The following is a 19405-nucleotide window of genomic DNA, read 5'->3' on the forward strand; positions in this document are numbered from 1 at the left end:
CTTATCCCCCCTCCCCCTCGACATAACCCGCAGGGACTTCGTCGCTGCTCAAACTCTCTCCAACCCCCTTCACCCTCACTCAGCTACCCCCTCATCACCCCTCACCCACGGCCCCACCACTGCTCTGACCTCCTCTTCCACCCCACCCTACATTCCTCATACTGAAGCTCCCCCCACACTCCGCACCTTTGACCTTACTACCATCGAGGAAGTCTCCAAGATCCTCTCTGATGCCCGCCTCACCACCTGCCCCCTCGACCCTATCCCCTCACAACTCCTACGACCTTCCTCCTCCTCCATCCTACGCTCCCTCACCCACATCTTCAATCTCTCCCTCTCCTCAGGCACTTTCCCCTCCCCTCTGAAACATGCACACATCACCCCCATCCTTAAAAAGCCCTCCCTGGACCCCAATGACCCAAACAACCTCAGACCCATCTCCCTGCTCCCATTTACATCTAAACTCCTCGAGCGCCTAGTCTACACCCGCCTATGCTCTCACCTCAACGACAACAACCTCCTCGATCCCCTACAGTCCGGCTTCCGTCCCCTACACTCCACCGAAACTGCCTTACTCAAACTCTCCAACGACCTGCTAACCGCCAAAGCTAATGGCCACTATTCAGTGCTCCTACTCCTTGACCTCTCTGCGGCCTTCGACACAGTCGACCACCCCCTCCTCCTCAAAAAACTACACTCCCTCGGCCTCAGAGATTCTGCTCTCTCCTGGCTCTCATCCTACCTGTCACAACGCTCCTTCAGCGTTACCTATAATGCTACCACCTCCCCCTCACTCCCCCTCTCTGTTGGGGTCCCTCAAGGCTCTGTCCTCGGGCCCCTTCTCTTCTCCATCTATACCTCCACCCTTGGCCAACTCATACACTCTCACGGCTTCAACTACCACCTCTATGCCGACGACACACAAATCTATCTCTCAACCCCCCACCTCACCCCCTTGGTCTCAGCCCGAATCACACACCTACTGAGCGACATATCAGACTGGATGTCGCTCCATTTCCTTAAATTGAACCTCTCCAAAACCGAGTTTCTTGTCTTCCCCCCAGCCCGGACACCACCCCCCATTGATTTCTCCGTCACGTCCAACAACGCTACCATCAAACCCGCCCTGCAGGCCAGAGTACTGGGTGTCATTCTGGACTCCAACCTATCCTTCCAGCCCCAAGTCCAATCTTTAACAAACTCGTGCAGACTCCACCTCCGCAACATCGCCAAAATCCGCACGTTCCTAACCCCAGAAACCACTAAACAGCTCATCCACTCCCTCATCATATCACGACTCGACTACTGCAACTCCCTCCTCACTGGCCTGCCTCGCCGCTGGCTATCCCCGCTTCAGTCGATCCTGAATACGGCTGCCAGACTCATTCACCTTTCCAACCGCTCTGTCTCCGCCACCCCCCTCTGCCAATCCCTCCACTGGCTTCCGATTGCGCAACGGATCAAATTCAAAATCCTAACGCTGACGTACAAAGCTGTCCACCATACTGCCCCGAACTACATCACTGACCTAATATCCAAGTACCACCCAGTACGCACACTCCGCTCCTCACAAGACCTCCTTCTCTCTAGTTCCCTGGTCTCCTCCTCCCATGCCCGCCTCCAGGACTTCTACAGGGTGTCACCCATCCTCTGGAACTCCCTGCCCCAACCCATCAGATTATCACCTACTCTCCTCTCCTTTAGGCGCACCCTGAAAACCCATCTCTTCAGGGAAGCCTACCCCACCCCCTGCTAACTTGCCGACCTCCTCCACTCTTCCTACCACTCCATCCCCCACAGCTATCTCCTCCTGTGCCACCACCCCCTCCCTCCTAGATTGTAAGCTCGAAAGAGCAGGGCCCTCGATCCCCTCATGTTTTGCATTGTATTGGTATTGTTCTGTCACATGTTCTGTCCCCCTTTGTAATGTACAGCGCTGAGCGAACTATTGGCGCTTTATAAATACAGTATAATAATAATAATAGGTCTGTGGATGATTGCATTTGGACATCGGCACCCCCACTCCTTAAGACCAAGGGAAGAATCCCCTCTCGTTGCTCAGAGTGGTGCTACAAGATCTTTTCCAGGTTGCAAAGAGCTACAGTTGTGTGACGTAACTCTGTTACATTCCTGTCTGGTGTGGCAGCGAGTGATGGCAGACTTTTTGTTTTAGGGTCAGAATTGGAACAGCAAATGCTGGGAATGGTGGAGGTCATCAAAAAAACATGCGGTGGCCACTACTCTGGGGCTGGAAAGGGTTCATTTCTCAGTTAACCTGCCCCACAGAGGATCACTGTGAGTCTGCTGTTGCTTTGATTGCTGCCTTGTGAACTGGAAAATGTCCCACATTCCCAGACCACCAACAGAAGAGGGCGTGGTGGACGGGGCCCATAAACAATATCTTCATGAGTGGAATGTACCGTAAATCGTTCACACAAGAAATTCTCAAAGCCCTGCAGACAAAGCACACATTTAGTGGACACGGCAACTTGGGTGAGGGCTACAAATCGGGTATGATATTAGTGAGGTCCGGGGATCCACCGTTTGGCGGGTCGAATATTTCCCAGCTGTAGTTTGTGGTGGTCAGCTAGGAGGCGGTGACAACGTCCGAGGGTGGTAATGGGATTTGACATGGGCCAAAAACTTCCCCGTTCTGACAAAGCCCATCCCGCACTTGGCACAGAAGAAGCGTTTCTCCACCCGGTGGATCTTCTGGTGGCGGGTGAGGACGGAGCGGCTGACGTAACTTTTGCCGCATTCGGGGCAGATGTGCGGCTTGAGTCCGGTGTGACTCCTCTGGTGCTTGACCAGGTCAGAGCTGCTGATGAAACATTTGCCACATTCAGAGCACGGATACGGCCTTTCTCCCGTATGAATCCTCTGATGGATCACCATCTCTGACCGAGTCAGAAAACTCTTCCCGCACTCAGAGCAGATGAACTGTTTGTCCCCGATGTGCATCTTCTTGTGCCTGAAGAAGTGAGAACTGGAGGAAAAAAATTTCCCGCACTCAGGACATGAATATGGTTTGTGTCCGGTGTGGGACCTGCTGTGTTTGGTCAGGTCGGACCTGCTGGTGAAGCACTTCCCGCACTCTGTGCATGTGTAAGGTTTCTGCCCCGTATGGATCCTGTGGTGCATGGTTAAGGTGGACTGTTGGCTGAAACGTTTCCCACACTCTGAACACTGGAAAGGTCTCTCCCCTGAGTGGACCCGGCTGTGCTGGATAAGGTCTGCGTTGCTCCGGCAAGACTTCCCACACTCGGTGCAGGAAAACTGCTTTCCATTCACAGCATTGTGACCAGGCTTAGGGAGGATCTGTCTCTGTCCTTTTTCTTTGTCATCTTCCTGAAGGCCAACAACGTTCCACTTAAAGCAAATCACCTCTCCTTCCGTCAATTCACCTTCCAAGGAGGCCTCCTGAGGAACAAGAGCTGATGGACATTGTGCAGGAACATCAAGTTCTTCTAGAGGTCCTTCATCAGAAGTAAAGAGTTCCTCTTTAACGTGAGTAGATGTATGGTGTGAAAACACATTGAGGTGTAGGAGATGTCCATCCATCGAGACCTCGGTGTGTAGAAGACTTTCCTTCTCAGGTAAGAGAGGAGCCTCCATAATATGACTGATTACCAGTTCACCTGGACATGAATCTGGTTCCTCCTTGATACCAACAGATACATGCTGGGTGAGGTCGGTGGGTGGAGGGAAGTCAGTGTGGGGACGGTTCCGTTCTTCCAGGGGCCCTTCTTTACAGAACGGAGATCCCTCATCAGGTGTTGCTTCTTCAGGAGGATCTGCAGGAATGAGAGAGTTGGATGAATGAAGAGGATCGTCTTCCTCAGATCTAATGACCTAATTAGAGCTGAAGAAGCTTCTTGGATGAGTGTTGAGATGTCTGGCCAACTACTAGATACTGATGACTACTGGAGCAAAGGACCTGATTTTCTGGCACCTTGTGGATTTACAGTTGAAGTTCGGCCTTCCGATTGGTTTTTATCTCCCAAGAAGGCCGACACAACCCAAGTGGGTAAGATACCACCACCAGAACCTCTATTACCACCCAACTCTTGTCACCGTACAAAGTTATGGAGTCACCTTCCCCCAATTAATGGGACCTTTGTGTAGATTCATGACTCGTATATAACGGGTGATAATGTTCGTTGTATGTACAGAAAGATCCTTACCAAATGACGAGAGGGACTGCCGATCGTCCATCACATCTCCTTCCAGACCGACCTGTAGAGAGACAGACAGTGACACCCTGACATCTTATAGGAACCTGACACATACAATGATACAGTCACCATCCAGACACATCCCTCGTCTATAACTGGAGAATGTCCCAGAATTCCCGACACCGCTCACCTCTCCTGTCAGCAGCTCCATCATCTTCTTGGTGACTTCTAGAATCTTCTGCATGTTGTGTCTCTCAGGGTTTAGGGAGTCACATGGAGGCACTGTTATGGTCATATGATCACCTGACTTCAGAAGAGGACATCTCTGTATTGGGGAACCAATAGGAATATCATGTTAGAATCCCAGAATCCTCCTCACCTCTCCGGTCAGGTCTGTGTGATGTCATGTGACCTCCCAGAATCCCCCTCACCTCTCCGGTCAGGTCTGTGTGATGTCATGTGACCTCCCAGAATCCTCCTCACCTCTCCGGTCAGGTCTGTGTTTTATTAATAGAGATGAGAGTGATGTCATGTGACCTCCAAGAATCCTCCTCAGCTCTCCGGTCAGGTCTGTGTGATGTCATGTGACCTCCCAGAATCCTCCTCACCTCTCCAGTCAGGTCTGAGTTTTATTAATAGAGATGAGAGTGATGTCATGTGACCTCCCAGAATCCTCCTCACCTCTCCGGTCAGGTCTGTGTTTTATTAATAGAGATGAGAGTGATGTCATGTGACCTCCCAGAATCCTCCTCACCTCTCCGTTCAGGTCTGTGTGATGTCATGTGACCTCCCAGAATCCTCCTCACCTCTCCGATCAGGTCTGTGTGATGTCATGTGACCTCCCAGAATCCCCCTCACCTCTCCGGCCAGGTCTGTGTTTTATTAATAGAGATAAGTGTGATGTCATGTGACCTCCCAGAATCCTCCTCACCTCTCCGGTCAGCAGGTAGATGATCTCCAGGGTGAGGTGTAGGATCCTTTCGACCATGGTGTCCGCCATCTTTGTTCGGAGGTGATCAGGTACGTCCGGCTCAGCTCTGCACAATAGAAGAAATATGGAGGATATGAGTTGTATCTCCAGGACGCAATGTCCGCATGGAGTGTGTATAACCCTGGCATAGAAGAGGGTTTGTATCTGAGGGGGCCCTATATTGTTAAAAAGGGTTCCAGATTTTGAAGAGCCCCCCGCTCGCAGACCCCCACAACCACTGGGCAGGGGTTGTGGGAAGGAGGACATTGTCCTCATCAACGTGGGAACAAGGTGCCTTTCCAGAGGGGTCCCCCATGTTGAGAACATGTCATTTGGTATAGTGGAAGTGAGTGGGGTGCACACTCATCCCCCCCTTGCCTGGACTGCATGCTCAGATAAGGGTCTAGTGTGGATTTTGTGGGGGAACCCAGTGCTTTTTTTCTGTTTTTGTTTCATGGAGTTCCCCCATTAAATTCACACCAGCCCTAAGGGTCAAGTATGGGATTTGGGGTGACCCCACACGACTTTTATCGGTGTATGGAGTCTGCCTTCACATCCATCAAGGATAAGGGTTTGGTATGTATTTTTAGGGGGACCTCTTTTTTTGTGTGGAGGACCCTCGACTAGGATAATGGTGTGGTATAGATGAGGGGGATCCCAGGATGTTTGTTTACAAACAGAAGGAAGCAGACGGGAACCACCAATCAAAGCAATAAGCCCAATATTCCTGGACCCCCAAAATCTCCGGGCCAGGGTTGTAGGAGAGAGGCCCTTTTCCTTATCATCATGGGAACAAGGAGCTTTGCTGGGAGGGGGGGCGGTATCTGAGGGCTCCTTTATTATTACAGGGGGATTCCAATACGACCCCCACCAACAGACTTCCCCACAAACTCTGGACCAGGTTTAGTTAAGTGGCCCTTGTTGTCATGAACATGGGGGGGCCCCAGTATTGAGAGTATGTGGCCTGGTATGGTTCAGGAGGGGGCGCTGCACACTTGTCCCCCTGCCTTCCTGGCCAGCCACACTGTATGCTCAGATTGGGGGTCTGCTTCCCGAGGGACCCAACCCAACTGAACCAAACCCAACCAGATCCAACCAAACCAACCCAACTCAACTGGACCCAACCAAATCCAACCAAACCAACCCAACTGAACCGAACCCAACCAAATCCAACCCAACTGGACCCAACCAAATCCAACCCAACTGAACCCAACCAAATCCACCCCAACTGGACCCAACCAAATCCAACCCAACCCAACTGAACCAAAACACAACTGAACCCAACACAACCAAATCCAACTGACTCCAACTGAACCCAACAAAACCCAATCAAACTGAACCCAACCGAACCAAACGAAACCCAACCCAGCCCAGTCCTGAACAGGACAGTTGGCTGATCCAGAGCTGTGAGGACTGTCAGCTGTCCCAGTAACCGTCCTCAGGACCTCCGGATTGTACGATATCATAGATGTGAGGACTATCAACGTCCCAGGACTTGTCCTTAGGAATCGCTCAGCCCCCCCAATAGTATCTTGTGTCGCCCATCTTCAGAAAAATCCTCCTTGCAATCCTACGATTTCACAGCTACGAGGACGGTCCTTGGATCCCCCCACTCCTATCCTTTCTCACCTCCATCCACAGTCTGCTGCACTCACAGGAAGTACACCCTCCCCCACCCCACTGCATTGTGGGAGCTGTAGTCTCCTCCAGGCTCTGCGCTGGGATTGGTGGAGGTGTTAGCTGGCCGGCAGCCAGGCAAGGGGGGTTCTGTATACACGCAACAGCCAATCACAGCCGGGAGACGGTTCTATTCATCGGGATCAGACCCTCCAATGGCTGCGCCCTCACTCCTCATCGATGTGTAACCCCCCCCCCCTCCGAGTTATGGAAGATCCGAGATTTCACAGATCTACTCCTTTAGGCCCAATGCACACACCATACAATCTGATTGTACAATCTCCATAAAGCTGGCCAAACACCATACAATCTGATTGTACAATCTCCATAAGCTGGGCACACACACCATACAATCTGATTGTACAATCTCCATAAAGCTGGACACACCCCATACAATCTGATTGTACAATCTCTATAAAGCTCCATATAGCTGGCCACACACCATACAATCTGATTGTACAATCTGCTCTGACGCTCTGATTGTACGAAGTCTATGTCATCTTCTTTGGATTGGAGAGCTGTGATCCAATCTGACTGTACAACCTCCATACAATGATTCCAATGAGTCTCCCCTCCCCCACCCCTGACACCATAGACCGGTCACATGACCCTCTGCCGGAGGAGACTACAACTCCCACAATGCAGTGCGGTGTGGCAGTTCCTGGGATGGCTGTGTGGATGGAGGTGAGTGGAGATGGGACAGTCGGGGGATTTGGGGGGACGGTGCTCATAGACAGGACATCGCATGATTGGATGGGGGGGGGGTGAAGCACTACAAGATGTATGTCAGATGACGGTCTGCGATCTATCCTCCAATCACCATCGTCCTTTCCAGGGGGGCAATCCCAAGGTGTGTCTGACTTCAGGGGTCCCCCCCAATCTCTACCCATCGCCCCCAGGAAGGGTCTGTAGGGAGCGGGAGCCCCCTGATTGGTGTCTTTATTATCGATGATCCCAACATACCGGGGGTGCAGATTCAGGGGATGATGATGGAAGAAGGAGACCTATTAATGGGGGGCCCCTCATCTACACCAGAGATATATACCTAATAATGGAGGGGCCCTCATCTACATCAGAGAGATACCTAATAATGGGGGGCCTCTCATCTACACCAGAGATAGATACCTATTAATGGGGGGCCCCCTCATCTACACCAGAGATAGATACCTAATAATGGGGGGCCCCTCATCTACACCAGAGATAGATAACTAATAATGGGGAGCCCCTCATCTACACCAGAGATAGATACCTAATAATGGGGGACCCCTCATCTACACCAGAGATATACCTATTAATGGGGGGCCCCCTCATCTACACTAGAGATATATACCTAATAATGGGGGCCCCTCATCTACACCAGAGATAGATACCTAATAATGGGGAGCCCCTTATCTACACCAGAGATAGATACCTAATAATGGGGGGCTCCTCATCTACATCAGAGATAGATACCTAATAATGGGAGGCCCCTCATCTACACCAGAGATAGATACCTTTTAATGGGGGGCCCCTCATCTACATCAGAGATAGATACCTAATAATGGGGGGCCCTCATCTACACCAGAGATTGATACCTAATAATGGGGGCCCCTCATCTACACCAGAGATAGATACCTAATAATGGGGAGCCCCTTATCTACACCAGAGATAGATACCTAATAATGGGGGGCTCCTCATCTACACCAGAGATATATACCTAATAATGGGGGGCCCCTCATCTACACCAGAGATAGATACCTTTTAATGGGGGGCCCCTCATCTACACCAGAGATAGATACTTAATAATGGGGGGCCCTCATCTACTCCAGAGATAGATACCTAATAATGGGGGGGGGGCTCATCTACACCAAAGATATATACCTAATAATGGGGGGGCCCTCATCTACACCAGAGATATATACCTAATGGGGGGCCATCATCTACACCAGAGATATGTACCTAATAATGGGGGGGCCCCTCATCTACACCAGAGATAGGTACCTAATAATGGGGGGCCCTCATCTACACCAGAGATAGGTACCTAATAATGGGGGCCCGTCATCTACACCAGAGATATATACCTAATAATGGGGGCCCCTCATCTACACCAGAGATATATACCTAAGAATGGGGTCCCCTCATCTACACCAGAGATAGATACCTAATAATGGGGGCCCCTCATCTACACCAGAGATAGATACCTAATAATGGGGGGGCCTCATCTACACCAGAGATAGATACCTAATAATGGGGGGCCCCTCATCTACACCAGAGATAGATACCTAATAATGGGGGGGCCCTCATCTACACCAGAGATAGATACCTAATAATGGGGGGCCCCTCATCTACACCAGAGCTAGATACCTAATAATGAGGGCCCCTCATCTACACCAGAGATAGATACCTAATAATGGGGGGCCCTCATCTACACCAGAGATAGATACCTATTAATGGGGGGCCCCCTCATCTACACCAGAAATATATACCTAATAATGGGGGGCCCCTCATCTACTCCAGAGATATATACCTAATAATGGGGGGCCCCTCATCTACACCAGAAATATATACCTAATAATGGGGGCCTCTCATCTACACCAGAGATATATACCTAATAATGGGGGGCCCCTCATCTATACCATAGATACCTAATAATGGGGGGCCACTCATCTACACCAGAGATAGATACCTAATAATGGGGGGCCCCTCATCTACATCAGAGATAGATACCTAATAATAGGGGCCCCTCATCTATACCAGATATATATATACCTAATAATGAGGGGCCCTCTCATCTACAGCATATTAATGGGGGAAATGAGAGGGAATCTCTCCCAAGTGGATGGAATTCCCTTCTCCTAGAGTCATCCATGTTTCGGGGATCTCCCCTCATGTCTTCTCCTGGTGACCATAGAGAAGGAGAGTCTCAGCAGGAACCTCGGCAGCAGCAAATCAAGGACAGAGGGCCCGACCCCTCACCACTGGTACAGAAATCACGTGTTGTGGGATTGGTGTACAGGTTGAGCCCGAACATTTTGGGTGTCCAATCATTGGGAGGTCCTGGTTTCCATGGAAGGCTTTTGGCTGAGAGTTGGTTCTTCTCAGTGACCGGGGACGTGGGCCAATCTGGCAGTAGGTGTGTTGTGGAAGGAAGGGTTCCTACATGGGAGACAACAGACAAACTCCATATAGATGGACCTGTGGTGGAAACTATTGATTTTTCCTCATTTTCCTTCTCGTGCAGAGATGAGCGGAGAGCGACCACCAAAAGGTCTGACCAACGATGGAGGACACCATGACTGAAAGGATACTGAACCTCACCCTGGAGATCTTCTACCTGCTGACCGGAGAGGTGAGGAGGATTCTGGGAGGTCACCTGACATCACTCCTATCTCTATTAATAAAACTCAGACCTGACCAGAGAGGTGAGGAGGATTCTGGGAGGTCACATGACATCACACAGACCTGACCAGAGAGCTGAGGAGGATTCTGGGAGGTCACGACATCACTCTCATCTCTATTAATAAAACGCAGACCTGACCAGGGAGGGGAGAGGGATTCTGGGTGGTCACATGACATCACACAGACTTGACTGGAGTGGTGAGGAGGATTCTGGGAGTCTAACATGATGTTCCTATTGGTTCTCCAATACAGAGATGTCCTCTTCTGAAGTCAGGTGATCATATGACCATTACAGTGCCTTCATGTGACTCCCTAAACCCTGAGAGACACAACATGCAGAAGATTCTACAAGTCACCAAGAAGATGATGGAACTGCTGACAGGAGAGGTGAGCGGTGCCGGGAATTCTGGGACATTTTCCAGTAACAGACGAGGGATGTGTCTGGATGGTGACTGTATCATTGTGTGTGTCAGGTTCCTATAAGATGTCAGGGTGTCACTGTCTGTCTCTCTACAGGTCGGTCTGGAAGGAGATGTGATGGACGATTGGCAGTCCCTCTCGTCATGGGGTAAGGGTCTCTCTGTACATACAATGAACATTGTCACCCGTTATATACGAGTCATGAATCTCCACAAAGGTCCCGTTGATTGGGGGAAGGTGACTCCATAACTTTGTATTGTGATAAGAGTTGGGTGGTAATGGAGGTTCTGGTGGTGGTATCTAACCCACTTGGGTTGTGTCGGCCTTCTTGGGAGATAAAAACCGATTAGGAGGCTGAACTTCTCCAACTGTAATTTCACATGTTGCCAAAGAAGTCAGGTTTATCCTTTGCTCCAGTAGTCATGAATATCTAGTAGCTGGCCAGACATCTCAACACTCATCCAAGAAACTTCTTCGGCTCTAATTAGGTCATTAGATCTGAGGAAGACGATTGGATGAGCAGCAAAACATCTTCAACATGACAGAACAAGTTATGATGAATGTCACCAACTATGACTAGCTATACCATGACCAGGATACATGAGAACCTTCAGAATGTTCCTCCTCATTCATCCAACTCTCTCGTTCCTGCAGATCCTCCTGAAGAAGCAACACCTGATGAGGGATCTCCGTTCTGTAAAGAAGAGCCCCTGGAAGAACGGAACCGTCCCCCCACTGACTTCCCTCCACCTACCGACCTCACCCAGCATGTATCTGTTGATATCAAGGAGGAACCAGATTCATGTCCAGGTGAACTGGTAATCAGTCATATTATGGAGGCTCCTCTCTTACCTGAGAAGGAAAGTCTTCTACACACCGAGGTCTCGATGGCTGGAGATCTCCTACACCTCAATGTGTTTTCGCAGCATACACCTACTCACGTTAAGGAGGAACTCTTTACTTCTGATGAAGGACCTCTAGAAGAACTTGATGTTCCTACACAATGTCCATCGGCTCTTGTTCCCCAGGAGGCCTCCTTGGAAGGAAAATTTACGGGAGGAGAAGCAATTTGCTTCAAGTGGAACGTGGTTGGCCCTCAGGGAGTTCATCTACAAAAAAAGCCGAGACAGATCCTCCCTAAACCCGGTCACAATGTAGTGACTAGAAAGCAGTTTTCCTGCACCGAATGTGGGAAGTGTTTCCAGAGCAATGCAGACCTTATCCAGCACAGCCGGATCCACTCAGGGGAGAAACCTTTCCAGTGCTCGGAGTGTGGGAAACTTTTTAGCAAACAATCCAGTCTAGCCATACACCACAGGATCCATACGGGACAGAAGCCATATTCATGTTCTGAGTGCGGGAAGTGCTTCACCAGCAGGTCCGAACTGACCAAACACAACAGGTCCCACACAGGACTTAAACCGTACATATGCTCTGAGTGTGGGAAATTCTTCACCTGCAGCTCCAACCTTTTCCGACACAAGAAGATCCACACAGGTGAAAAGAAGTTCATCTGCTCCGAGTGTGAGAAGAGTTTCCTGACCCGGTCACAAATGGTCATCCATCAGAGGGTTCACACGGGGGAGAAACCGTACCCATGTTCTGAGTGCACCAAGTGCTTCGTCAGCAGCTCCGACCTGGCCAAGCACCAGAGGAGCCACACCGGACTCAAGCCGCACATCTGCCCCGAATGCGGCAAAAGTTACGTCAGCCGCTCTGTCCTCACCCGCCATCAGAAGATCCACCGGATGGAGAAACGCTTCTTTTGTGCCGAGTGCGGGATGGGCTTTGTGAGGATGGGGAAGTTCTTGGCTCATGTCAAAGCCCACAGCCGACCTCGGACTTCTTCCAGGACTCTGAAATGAAAGCTAAGCCAGACATTGAACCTTTGAAATCTGAGATCTGGTTACTGGAGGTCTTCCTGAATCCATCACACACCAGTTTTGTTTGAAGGCATTTCGGGTTTTGGAGCTCCAGTCCACCTCACTTCTATCTGTAGTCTGGTGATCTGGAAACCCCCACCTAGGATAAGGGAGGAGTGTTCCCAGACACACCCACTATCCTCGCTATCAAATGAGGTTTCTTCTTTTTTTACAACCACCAATCAGAATGTGGTGGCTCATGGAGCGGTGAGGGATGAGGATGGAGATCTGAGCAGCCACCATGTGAGGTGCTCTCTGGATTCTGGCTGCAATGCTAAGATTAAAGGGTGGTGACCCCAACAATGAGAAATCTTCATTTGTCTCCTTTTCGTTTGTTGAATATGTTGATGAATTTTATATATATATATATATATATATATATATATATATATATATATATATATACACACAGTTGTGTTCAAAATAATAGCAGTGTGTTGAAAAAAGTATATATATTCCAAATCAAAACATGAAGAAAAATAGATCAAATTTGTGTTGTTCCTCTAAAAAAATTGAAGAAAAGTGAATATTAGACTGTTCAAAAAAATAGCAGTGTTTGTATTCTTCTTTACAAACTCAAACATTCACTATATAAACTGAAAAATGTTCAAAGATTTTGCTTTCCTTTGAATCCCTTAATTATTATTTAGTTATATAAGCACTGTTTCTGAGAACTGCTGTACATCTGTGTTGCATGGAGTCAACCAACTTCTGGCACCTGTGAACAGGTATTCCAGCCCAGGATGATTGGACTACATTCCACAGTTCTTCTCTACTTCTTGGTTTTGCCTCAGAAACTGCATTTTTGATGTCACCCCACATGTTTTCTATTGGATTAAGATCCGGGGATTGGGCTGCCTGAAACCTGGGGAGAACTTCCTGTGTGGTCTGCCTCTGCTTCACTCCCAGGGATCACTGAGGACTTCAGTAGAAGAGGAGAGGGGGAGGTGACAACACTGCCCCCCTTAGATACAGTATGGTGAGTGTTGTCACCCTGGGACAGGAAGTGTGTTGCTGGCAGGATCTCCAGGTGAAAAGAAAAGAGAAAAGACTGGAAAAAAAAACAGAAAACGAATGCAGCTGCCACATCTGCCGACTGGTAAGCTGCAATAGAGGATGTGGAGGGCTTCAGTGATCCACCTACTAATACTGTGGTCCCAGATCTGGGGGCTCTGCTAACCCACTGACACCCCAACATCTTGAGGCAAGTCCCTCAAAAAGGAAGGTGAAGCCCCAAGAGGGGGTCACCTCCATATTTATGACCATGGGGAGAGGAAGCTATTCCATTTTAATGACCAAGGGGGGAGGGGGCAATTCTATAATGGCCATGGGGTTAGGGGGCTATTCCATATTGATGGCCATGGGGGGAGGGGGCAATTCCATAAAAATGGCCATGGGGGAGGGGGCTATTCCATATTAATGGCCATGGGAGGAGCAAGCTATTCCATATTGATGGCCATGGGGGGATGGGGCTATTCCACAATAATGGACATGGGGGGGAGCGGGCAATTCCATATTGATGCCCATAGGGGGAAATTCCATAATAATGACCATGGGGGAGGGGGCAATTCCATAATAATGACCATGGGGGGAGGGGGCTATTCCATAATAATGGCCATGGGAGGAGCAAGCTCTTCCATATTGATGGCCATGGGGGGAGGGGGCTATTCCACAATAATGGCCATGGGGGGAGCGTGCAATTCCATATTGATGGCCATTGGGGGAGGGGGTAATTCCATAATAATGGCCATGGGGGGAGCGCGCAATTCCATATTGATGGCCATGGGGGGAGGGGGCTATTCCATAATAATGACTATGGGGGGAGGGGGCAATTCCAAATTAATGGCCATGGGGGAGGGGGCAATTCCATAATAATGGCCATGGGGGGAGGGGCTATTCCATAATAATGGCCATGGGGGTAGGGGGCTATTCCATATTGATGGCCATGGGGGGAGGGCTATTCCATATTAATGGCCATGGGGGAAAATTCCATATTAATAGCGATGGTGGCGGGGCAATTCCATATTAGGAAGAAGGAGGGGCACTGCACAGGACTGGGGGGGTAACACTACCCGGCCGAGGGTCTCCATCACCAGGTCTCAATGCTTATTAGGACATTGTCAGGGCAGCTTTGTATCATTTCATTGGACAGAATAGTGATGACCTCATCAGATAGCCCAACCTCCTTCATTAGCCAATTACCAGGCTGTGAGCAGGGCAGTGACCAAGCTGTGCTGGTTAGGATCAGTGGAGGAGAGAGTGGTCACCAGTTTCCCAGAAGAGGTGTCCAGATCACAGACCTGGCTGTACAGAATGACCAATTCTTTTGAAGGTGCCACTGCTCACATGGATGTTCCTCAGAGGGATGTCCGGCCGAGGGCGGGGACTTCAGCTTTGTCCACCCAGATCCTTCATCACTGATTGGCTGAGCTCTCCACCAATCATGTGATGGATAACTCACTGTCTGTCCATGAATTTGAGTCTGTAGATCACTACATGGACAAAGAGGAGACAATGCACTGGGCTCAGGAACCATCTGAGGGGGCTCACCATCAACCAGTCCAACATGGAGGAACTACTAGATAATGGTATGGGACAGTGGTCTCCAAACTGTGGCCCAGGGGCCAGATGTGGCCCCTTGCTTGCTTTTATCTGGCCCTTGGAACACTGTTTCTCTGACACCAACAATTTGGCATGTTTCCACCCACTGACACCGATGAATGGGCACTATTACTCCCACTGACACCAACAATGGGGCACTATTCCCCCACTGACACCAACAATGAGGCACTATTCCCCGACTGACACCACCGATGGGGCACTATTCTTCCCACTGACACCAACGATGGGGCACTATTCCTCCCACTGACACCAGCGACGGGGCACTATTCCTTCCACTGACACCAACGATGGTGTAATATTCCTCCCACTGACACCAACGACGGGGCACTATTCCTCCCACTGACACCGACAAGGCACTATTCCTCCCACTGACACCAACAATTAGGCATATGTCCTCACTGACCCCAATGAAGGGGCCCAGTCTGAAGGGCAGTAACTTTGGAGACCCGTGGTATAGGGTAAGGCCATAGATGTACCTGGTGTAGCTCCCCAGACTGGCCATTGGTTGTCGCTATAGTTCAGGTTGGGAATCCTGTAGTGGGAGCAGGTGGTTCAGTTGTCATTGGAGCCACTAGGGGCCCCCATATGTAAGGTAGCCATGATCAGAAATCAGAAGAAATTAGAGGTCATGGCAGACCTGCGAGTGTGGGGCATCTTGGGTATGGAAGTAGTCGGTCAGCAGTCCACATCTCTCTCTACCTCATGGGAAGCACAAAGGCAGCAAAGGTGACATCTGAGGACCCACATTCTGGGGCTCCCCAAGCAGGGAGGGGTGCAGGACCTCATTGCTGTAAGGCCTGTGGTGGCAATGTGGAGGTTCGGTTGGAGAACATCGCTCAGGCCCAGCCAGGTGAACTCACCTGAAGGGTAAGGAAATAGAAGACCCCCTCTGAGAAATCCCAGGTCCAGGGGATCTCAAAAACCACCTCCATATCCGGGCATGCATGGGTCAAAGAGTACACATGGTGACCATGCAGCCCAAACCCCCATCGTTACACCACGATGGGATCCACTACCAAACATTTCATCGATAATTATCTGCTTCATGGGAACGTCTGGAAGATGTGACACCAGAAGACATCTAAACCTAGCCCCTCCATCATTACACCCTGATGGGATCCATTACCAAACATTTAATCGATAATTATCTGCTTCATGGGAACATCTGGAAGACGTGACACCAGAAGACGTCTACACCCAACCCCCCCATCATTACACCACGATGGGATCCATTACCAAACATTTCAGCGATAATTATCTGCTTCATGGGAACGTCTGGATGACGTGACACTAGAAGACTTCTACACCCAACCCCCCATCATTACACCATGATGGGATCCATTACCAGACATTTCATCAATAATTATCTGCTTCATGGGAGCGTCTGGAAGATGTGACACCAGAATACGTCTATGGCCAACCCCCCCATCATTACATCACGATGGGATCCATTACCAAACATTTCATCGATAATTATCTGCTTCATGGGAACATCTGGAAGACGTGACACCAGAAGACGTCTACACCCAACCCCCCCATCATTACACCACGATGGGATCCATTACCAAACATTTCAGCGATAATTATCTGCTTCATGGGAACGTCTGGATGACGTGACACTAGAAGACTTCTACACCCAACCCCCCATCATTACACCATGATGGGATCCATTACCAGACATTTCATCAATAATTATCTGCTTCATGGGAGCGTCTGGAAGACGTGACACCAGAATACGTCTATGGCCAACCCCCCCATCATTACACCACGATGGGATCCATTACCAAACATTTCATCGATAATTATCTGCTTCGTGGGAACATCTGGAAGACGTGATACCAGAAGACGTCTACACCCAACCCCCCCATCATTACACCACGATGGGATCCATTACCAAACATTTCATCGATATTTATCGGCTTCATGGGAACGTCTGGAAGATGTGACACCAGAAAATGTCTACACCCAGCCCCCCCCCCATCATTACACCACGATGGGATCCATTACCAAACATTTCATCAATAATTATCTGCTTCATGGGAACATCTGGAAGATGAGACACCAGAAGACATCTATGCCCAACCCCCCATTATTACACCACCATGGGATCCATTACTAAACATTTCATCGATAATTATCTGCTTCATGGAAACATTTGGAAGACGTGAAATCAGAAGACTTCTACGCCTGCCCCCCATCATTACACCACGATGGGATCCATTACCAGACATTTCATCGACAATTATTTGCTTCATGGGAACGTCTGGAAGATGTGACACCAGAAGACTTCTATACCCATCCCCCTCCATCATTACACCACGATGGTATCCATTACTAGACATTTCATCGATAATTATTTGCCTCATGGGAACGTCTGGAAGATGTGACACCAGAAGACGTCTACACACAACCCCCCATCATTACACCTCGATGGGATCCATTACCTGAAATTTCATCGATAATTATCTGCTTTATGGGATTGTCTGGAAGATGTGACACCATAAGTCATCTACAACCAGCCCCCCCCCCCCCCCATCATTACACCACGATGGGATCCATTACCAAACATTTCATCGATAATTATCTGCTTTATGGGAACGTCTGGAAGTTGTGACACCAGAAGACGTCTATGCCCAGCCCCCCCATCATTACACCACGATGGGATCCATTACCTAATATTTCATCGATAATTATCTGCTTCATGGGAACGTCTGGAAGACGTGACACCAGAAGATGTCTACACCCAACCTCCCCATCATTACACCACGATGGGAGCCATTACCAAACATTTCATCGATAATTATCTGCTTCATGGGAACGTCTGGAAGACGTGACACCAGAAGACGTCTACGCCCAGCAGCCGCCTCATTGGGTACAACTACTTATTACGGCAGTTTGTCATCTGAGACTCAATCCATAATGAATCTTCTCCAGAATGCAGCCACAGCCCCAGTAGATAAGCCCCTTGCTGCAGAGAAGGTCCCGAGTTCCCTGTGGGGAAGAGATGGTCTCTCTGCAGAGGTCCAAACACTCCCTCCCGCTCAGTCAGAGCTCCCTGTGGGGAAGCGGTGGTCTCTCTGCAGAAGTCCAACACTCCCTCCCGCTCAGAGCCAAGGATTTTTAGTCAATAGGGAACATAAGCTTTACTGACTGCTGAGCTATACGAGTGTCTCGGCGAGGGGCTTGTTGTACCTGTGCCCCCCTATAGTGCCCAACAGGGGGCACCATGAACAGCAACGAACATTACCTGGCCCTAGGACTCCGAAATTCTGCCATAAAGTGAGGATGGAGGGTCAGTATTTGGCATGTGTTACATAAATCCATAGATCTATCAGTCGTATGTTGAAGGCCCCGGCTGGTGACGGTTTTCATGGACCACCTTAACATCAACCGAAGATCTTAGGAATGCTGCTATGTACCTGATCACATCTTCTCTATGAGGGCTCAGTAGGCGTGGCTTCTCAGTGTAAAATCAACCACCATCACTAGGGGGTGTGCATTCATTATGTTCATGTACATTCATTCTGGGCAAAAACAAATGTTATTAGACTACTTTCTCGCCAGGTCGAATGTCCTTCCTTCGTAAGAATAGTATGTGGGCGGGTGCAAACACTGGATGCAAATGGAAGAACGTGTATTGAAGGAGCGGCCCAATGGGATGGAACCCAGCCGGGAGCATCCACAGTTCTGTGTAAACTTGTCGAGCGATGCACCAACAGTGTCTGTCCCGGAGGGCGGAATGCGGCCTGGCCAGTCGGAGCCTAATGGGGAGGATACCAATGCAGAATGTCCTGTCCCTTCCAGGGGCGGACTGACAACTCATGGGGCCCCCGGGCAATAGGTGATCATGGGGCCCGTGTCCTCTTCCACACTCAAACAACACCCAAAAAAGCCTATGAAAGGTACTAGGGGCATCTCATAGGGTCGCCTACTGACCCTGGGCCCTCGGGCACTGCCCGAGTGCACGAATGGTCAGTCTGCCCCTGGTCCCTACTCTCCTGGCACATTTCCCTACCAAGCCTGGGGGCAGGTACTTCAAAAGGCTCTGCTGACCCAAGATGGCCGCCAAAGTTGCCTGGATACAGCGTAGCCAACCAGAACGCTGCCTCAGGGGACCAGGAAACCAGGTTTCTCTTGACTTCCTCTCCAGCTGCATTACTGCTCCTGCTCCACCTACAGAGAAGGAAGTAGACTGCACCTGCCTACAAGTATACATAAGGGAAATACTGCATTATGGCCAC

At 49.8% G+C, this 19405-nt stretch overlaps 2 protein-coding genes and 1 pseudogene across 3 annotated transcripts in view; 1 reads left to right on the forward strand and 2 right to left on the reverse strand.

Annotated features, from left to right (window-relative positions):
- The window catches only part of LOC149455976 (uncharacterized), a 66667-nt gene extending 53809 nt beyond the window's left edge, over positions 1 to 12858 (forward strand). The window contains exons 9-12 of the mRNA XM_089685647.1: positions 10145 to 10150; positions 10453 to 10587; positions 10717 to 10768; positions 11275 to 12858. Coding sequence (XP_089541773.1) covers positions 10145 to 10150; positions 10453 to 10587; positions 10717 to 10768; positions 11275 to 12485 — 1404 coding nt within the window. The 3' untranslated portion in view covers positions 12486 to 12858. The remainder of the gene's footprint in view (positions 1 to 10144; positions 10151 to 10452; positions 10588 to 10716; positions 10769 to 11274) is intronic.
- Positions 2455 to 6811, reverse strand: LOC149455979 (uncharacterized). Of its 2 annotated transcripts, XM_089685597.1 has the most exons (5): positions 6775 to 6811; positions 5107 to 5212; positions 4366 to 4500; positions 4185 to 4236; positions 2455 to 3794 (listed from the first exon to the last, which is right to left on the reverse strand). In XM_089685597.1, the coding sequence occupies exons 2-5, from the start codon at positions 5173 to 5175 to the stop codon at positions 2584 to 2586; spliced, it is 1467 nt and encodes a 488-aa protein (XP_089541723.1). In that variant the 5' UTR covers positions 5176 to 5212; positions 6775 to 6811; the 3' UTR covers positions 2455 to 2583. The 2 variants fall into 2 exon arrangements, with proteins under 2 accessions (XP_089541723.1, XP_089541722.1); XM_089685596.1 differs by lacking the exon at positions 6775 to 6811 and having other exon boundaries at positions 5107 to 6763.
- Positions 12859 to 13858: 1000 nt separating the features above from the next.
- LOC149455980 (uncharacterized) lies at positions 13859 to 14536 on the reverse strand (annotated as a pseudogene).
- Between the last annotated feature and the right edge of the window lie 4869 nt (positions 14537 to 19405).

Source organism: Staurois parvus, unplaced genomic scaffold, assembly GCF_062004578.1.
Source record: "Staurois parvus isolate SC_StPar_1 unplaced genomic scaffold, SC_StPar_1.0 ptg000380l, whole genome shotgun sequence".
Lineage (NCBI taxonomy): Eukaryota > Metazoa > Chordata > Amphibia > Anura > Ranidae > Staurois > Staurois parvus.

Coding starts and splice junctions, on each gene's coding strand:
- LOC149455979 (XM_089685596.1), bottom strand. CDS start 5,472: ATGTTCTCAACATGGGGGACCCCTCTGGAAAGGCACCTTGTTCCCACG. Junction 4,237..4,365: donor TGGAGCTGCTGACAGGAGAG/GTGAGCGGTGTC, acceptor GTCTCTCTACAG/GTCGGTCTGGAAGGAGATGT. Junction 3,795..4,184: donor GCAGTCCCTCTCGTCATTTG/GTAAGGATCTTT, acceptor TCATTCCTGCAG/ATCCTCCTGAAGAAGCAACA.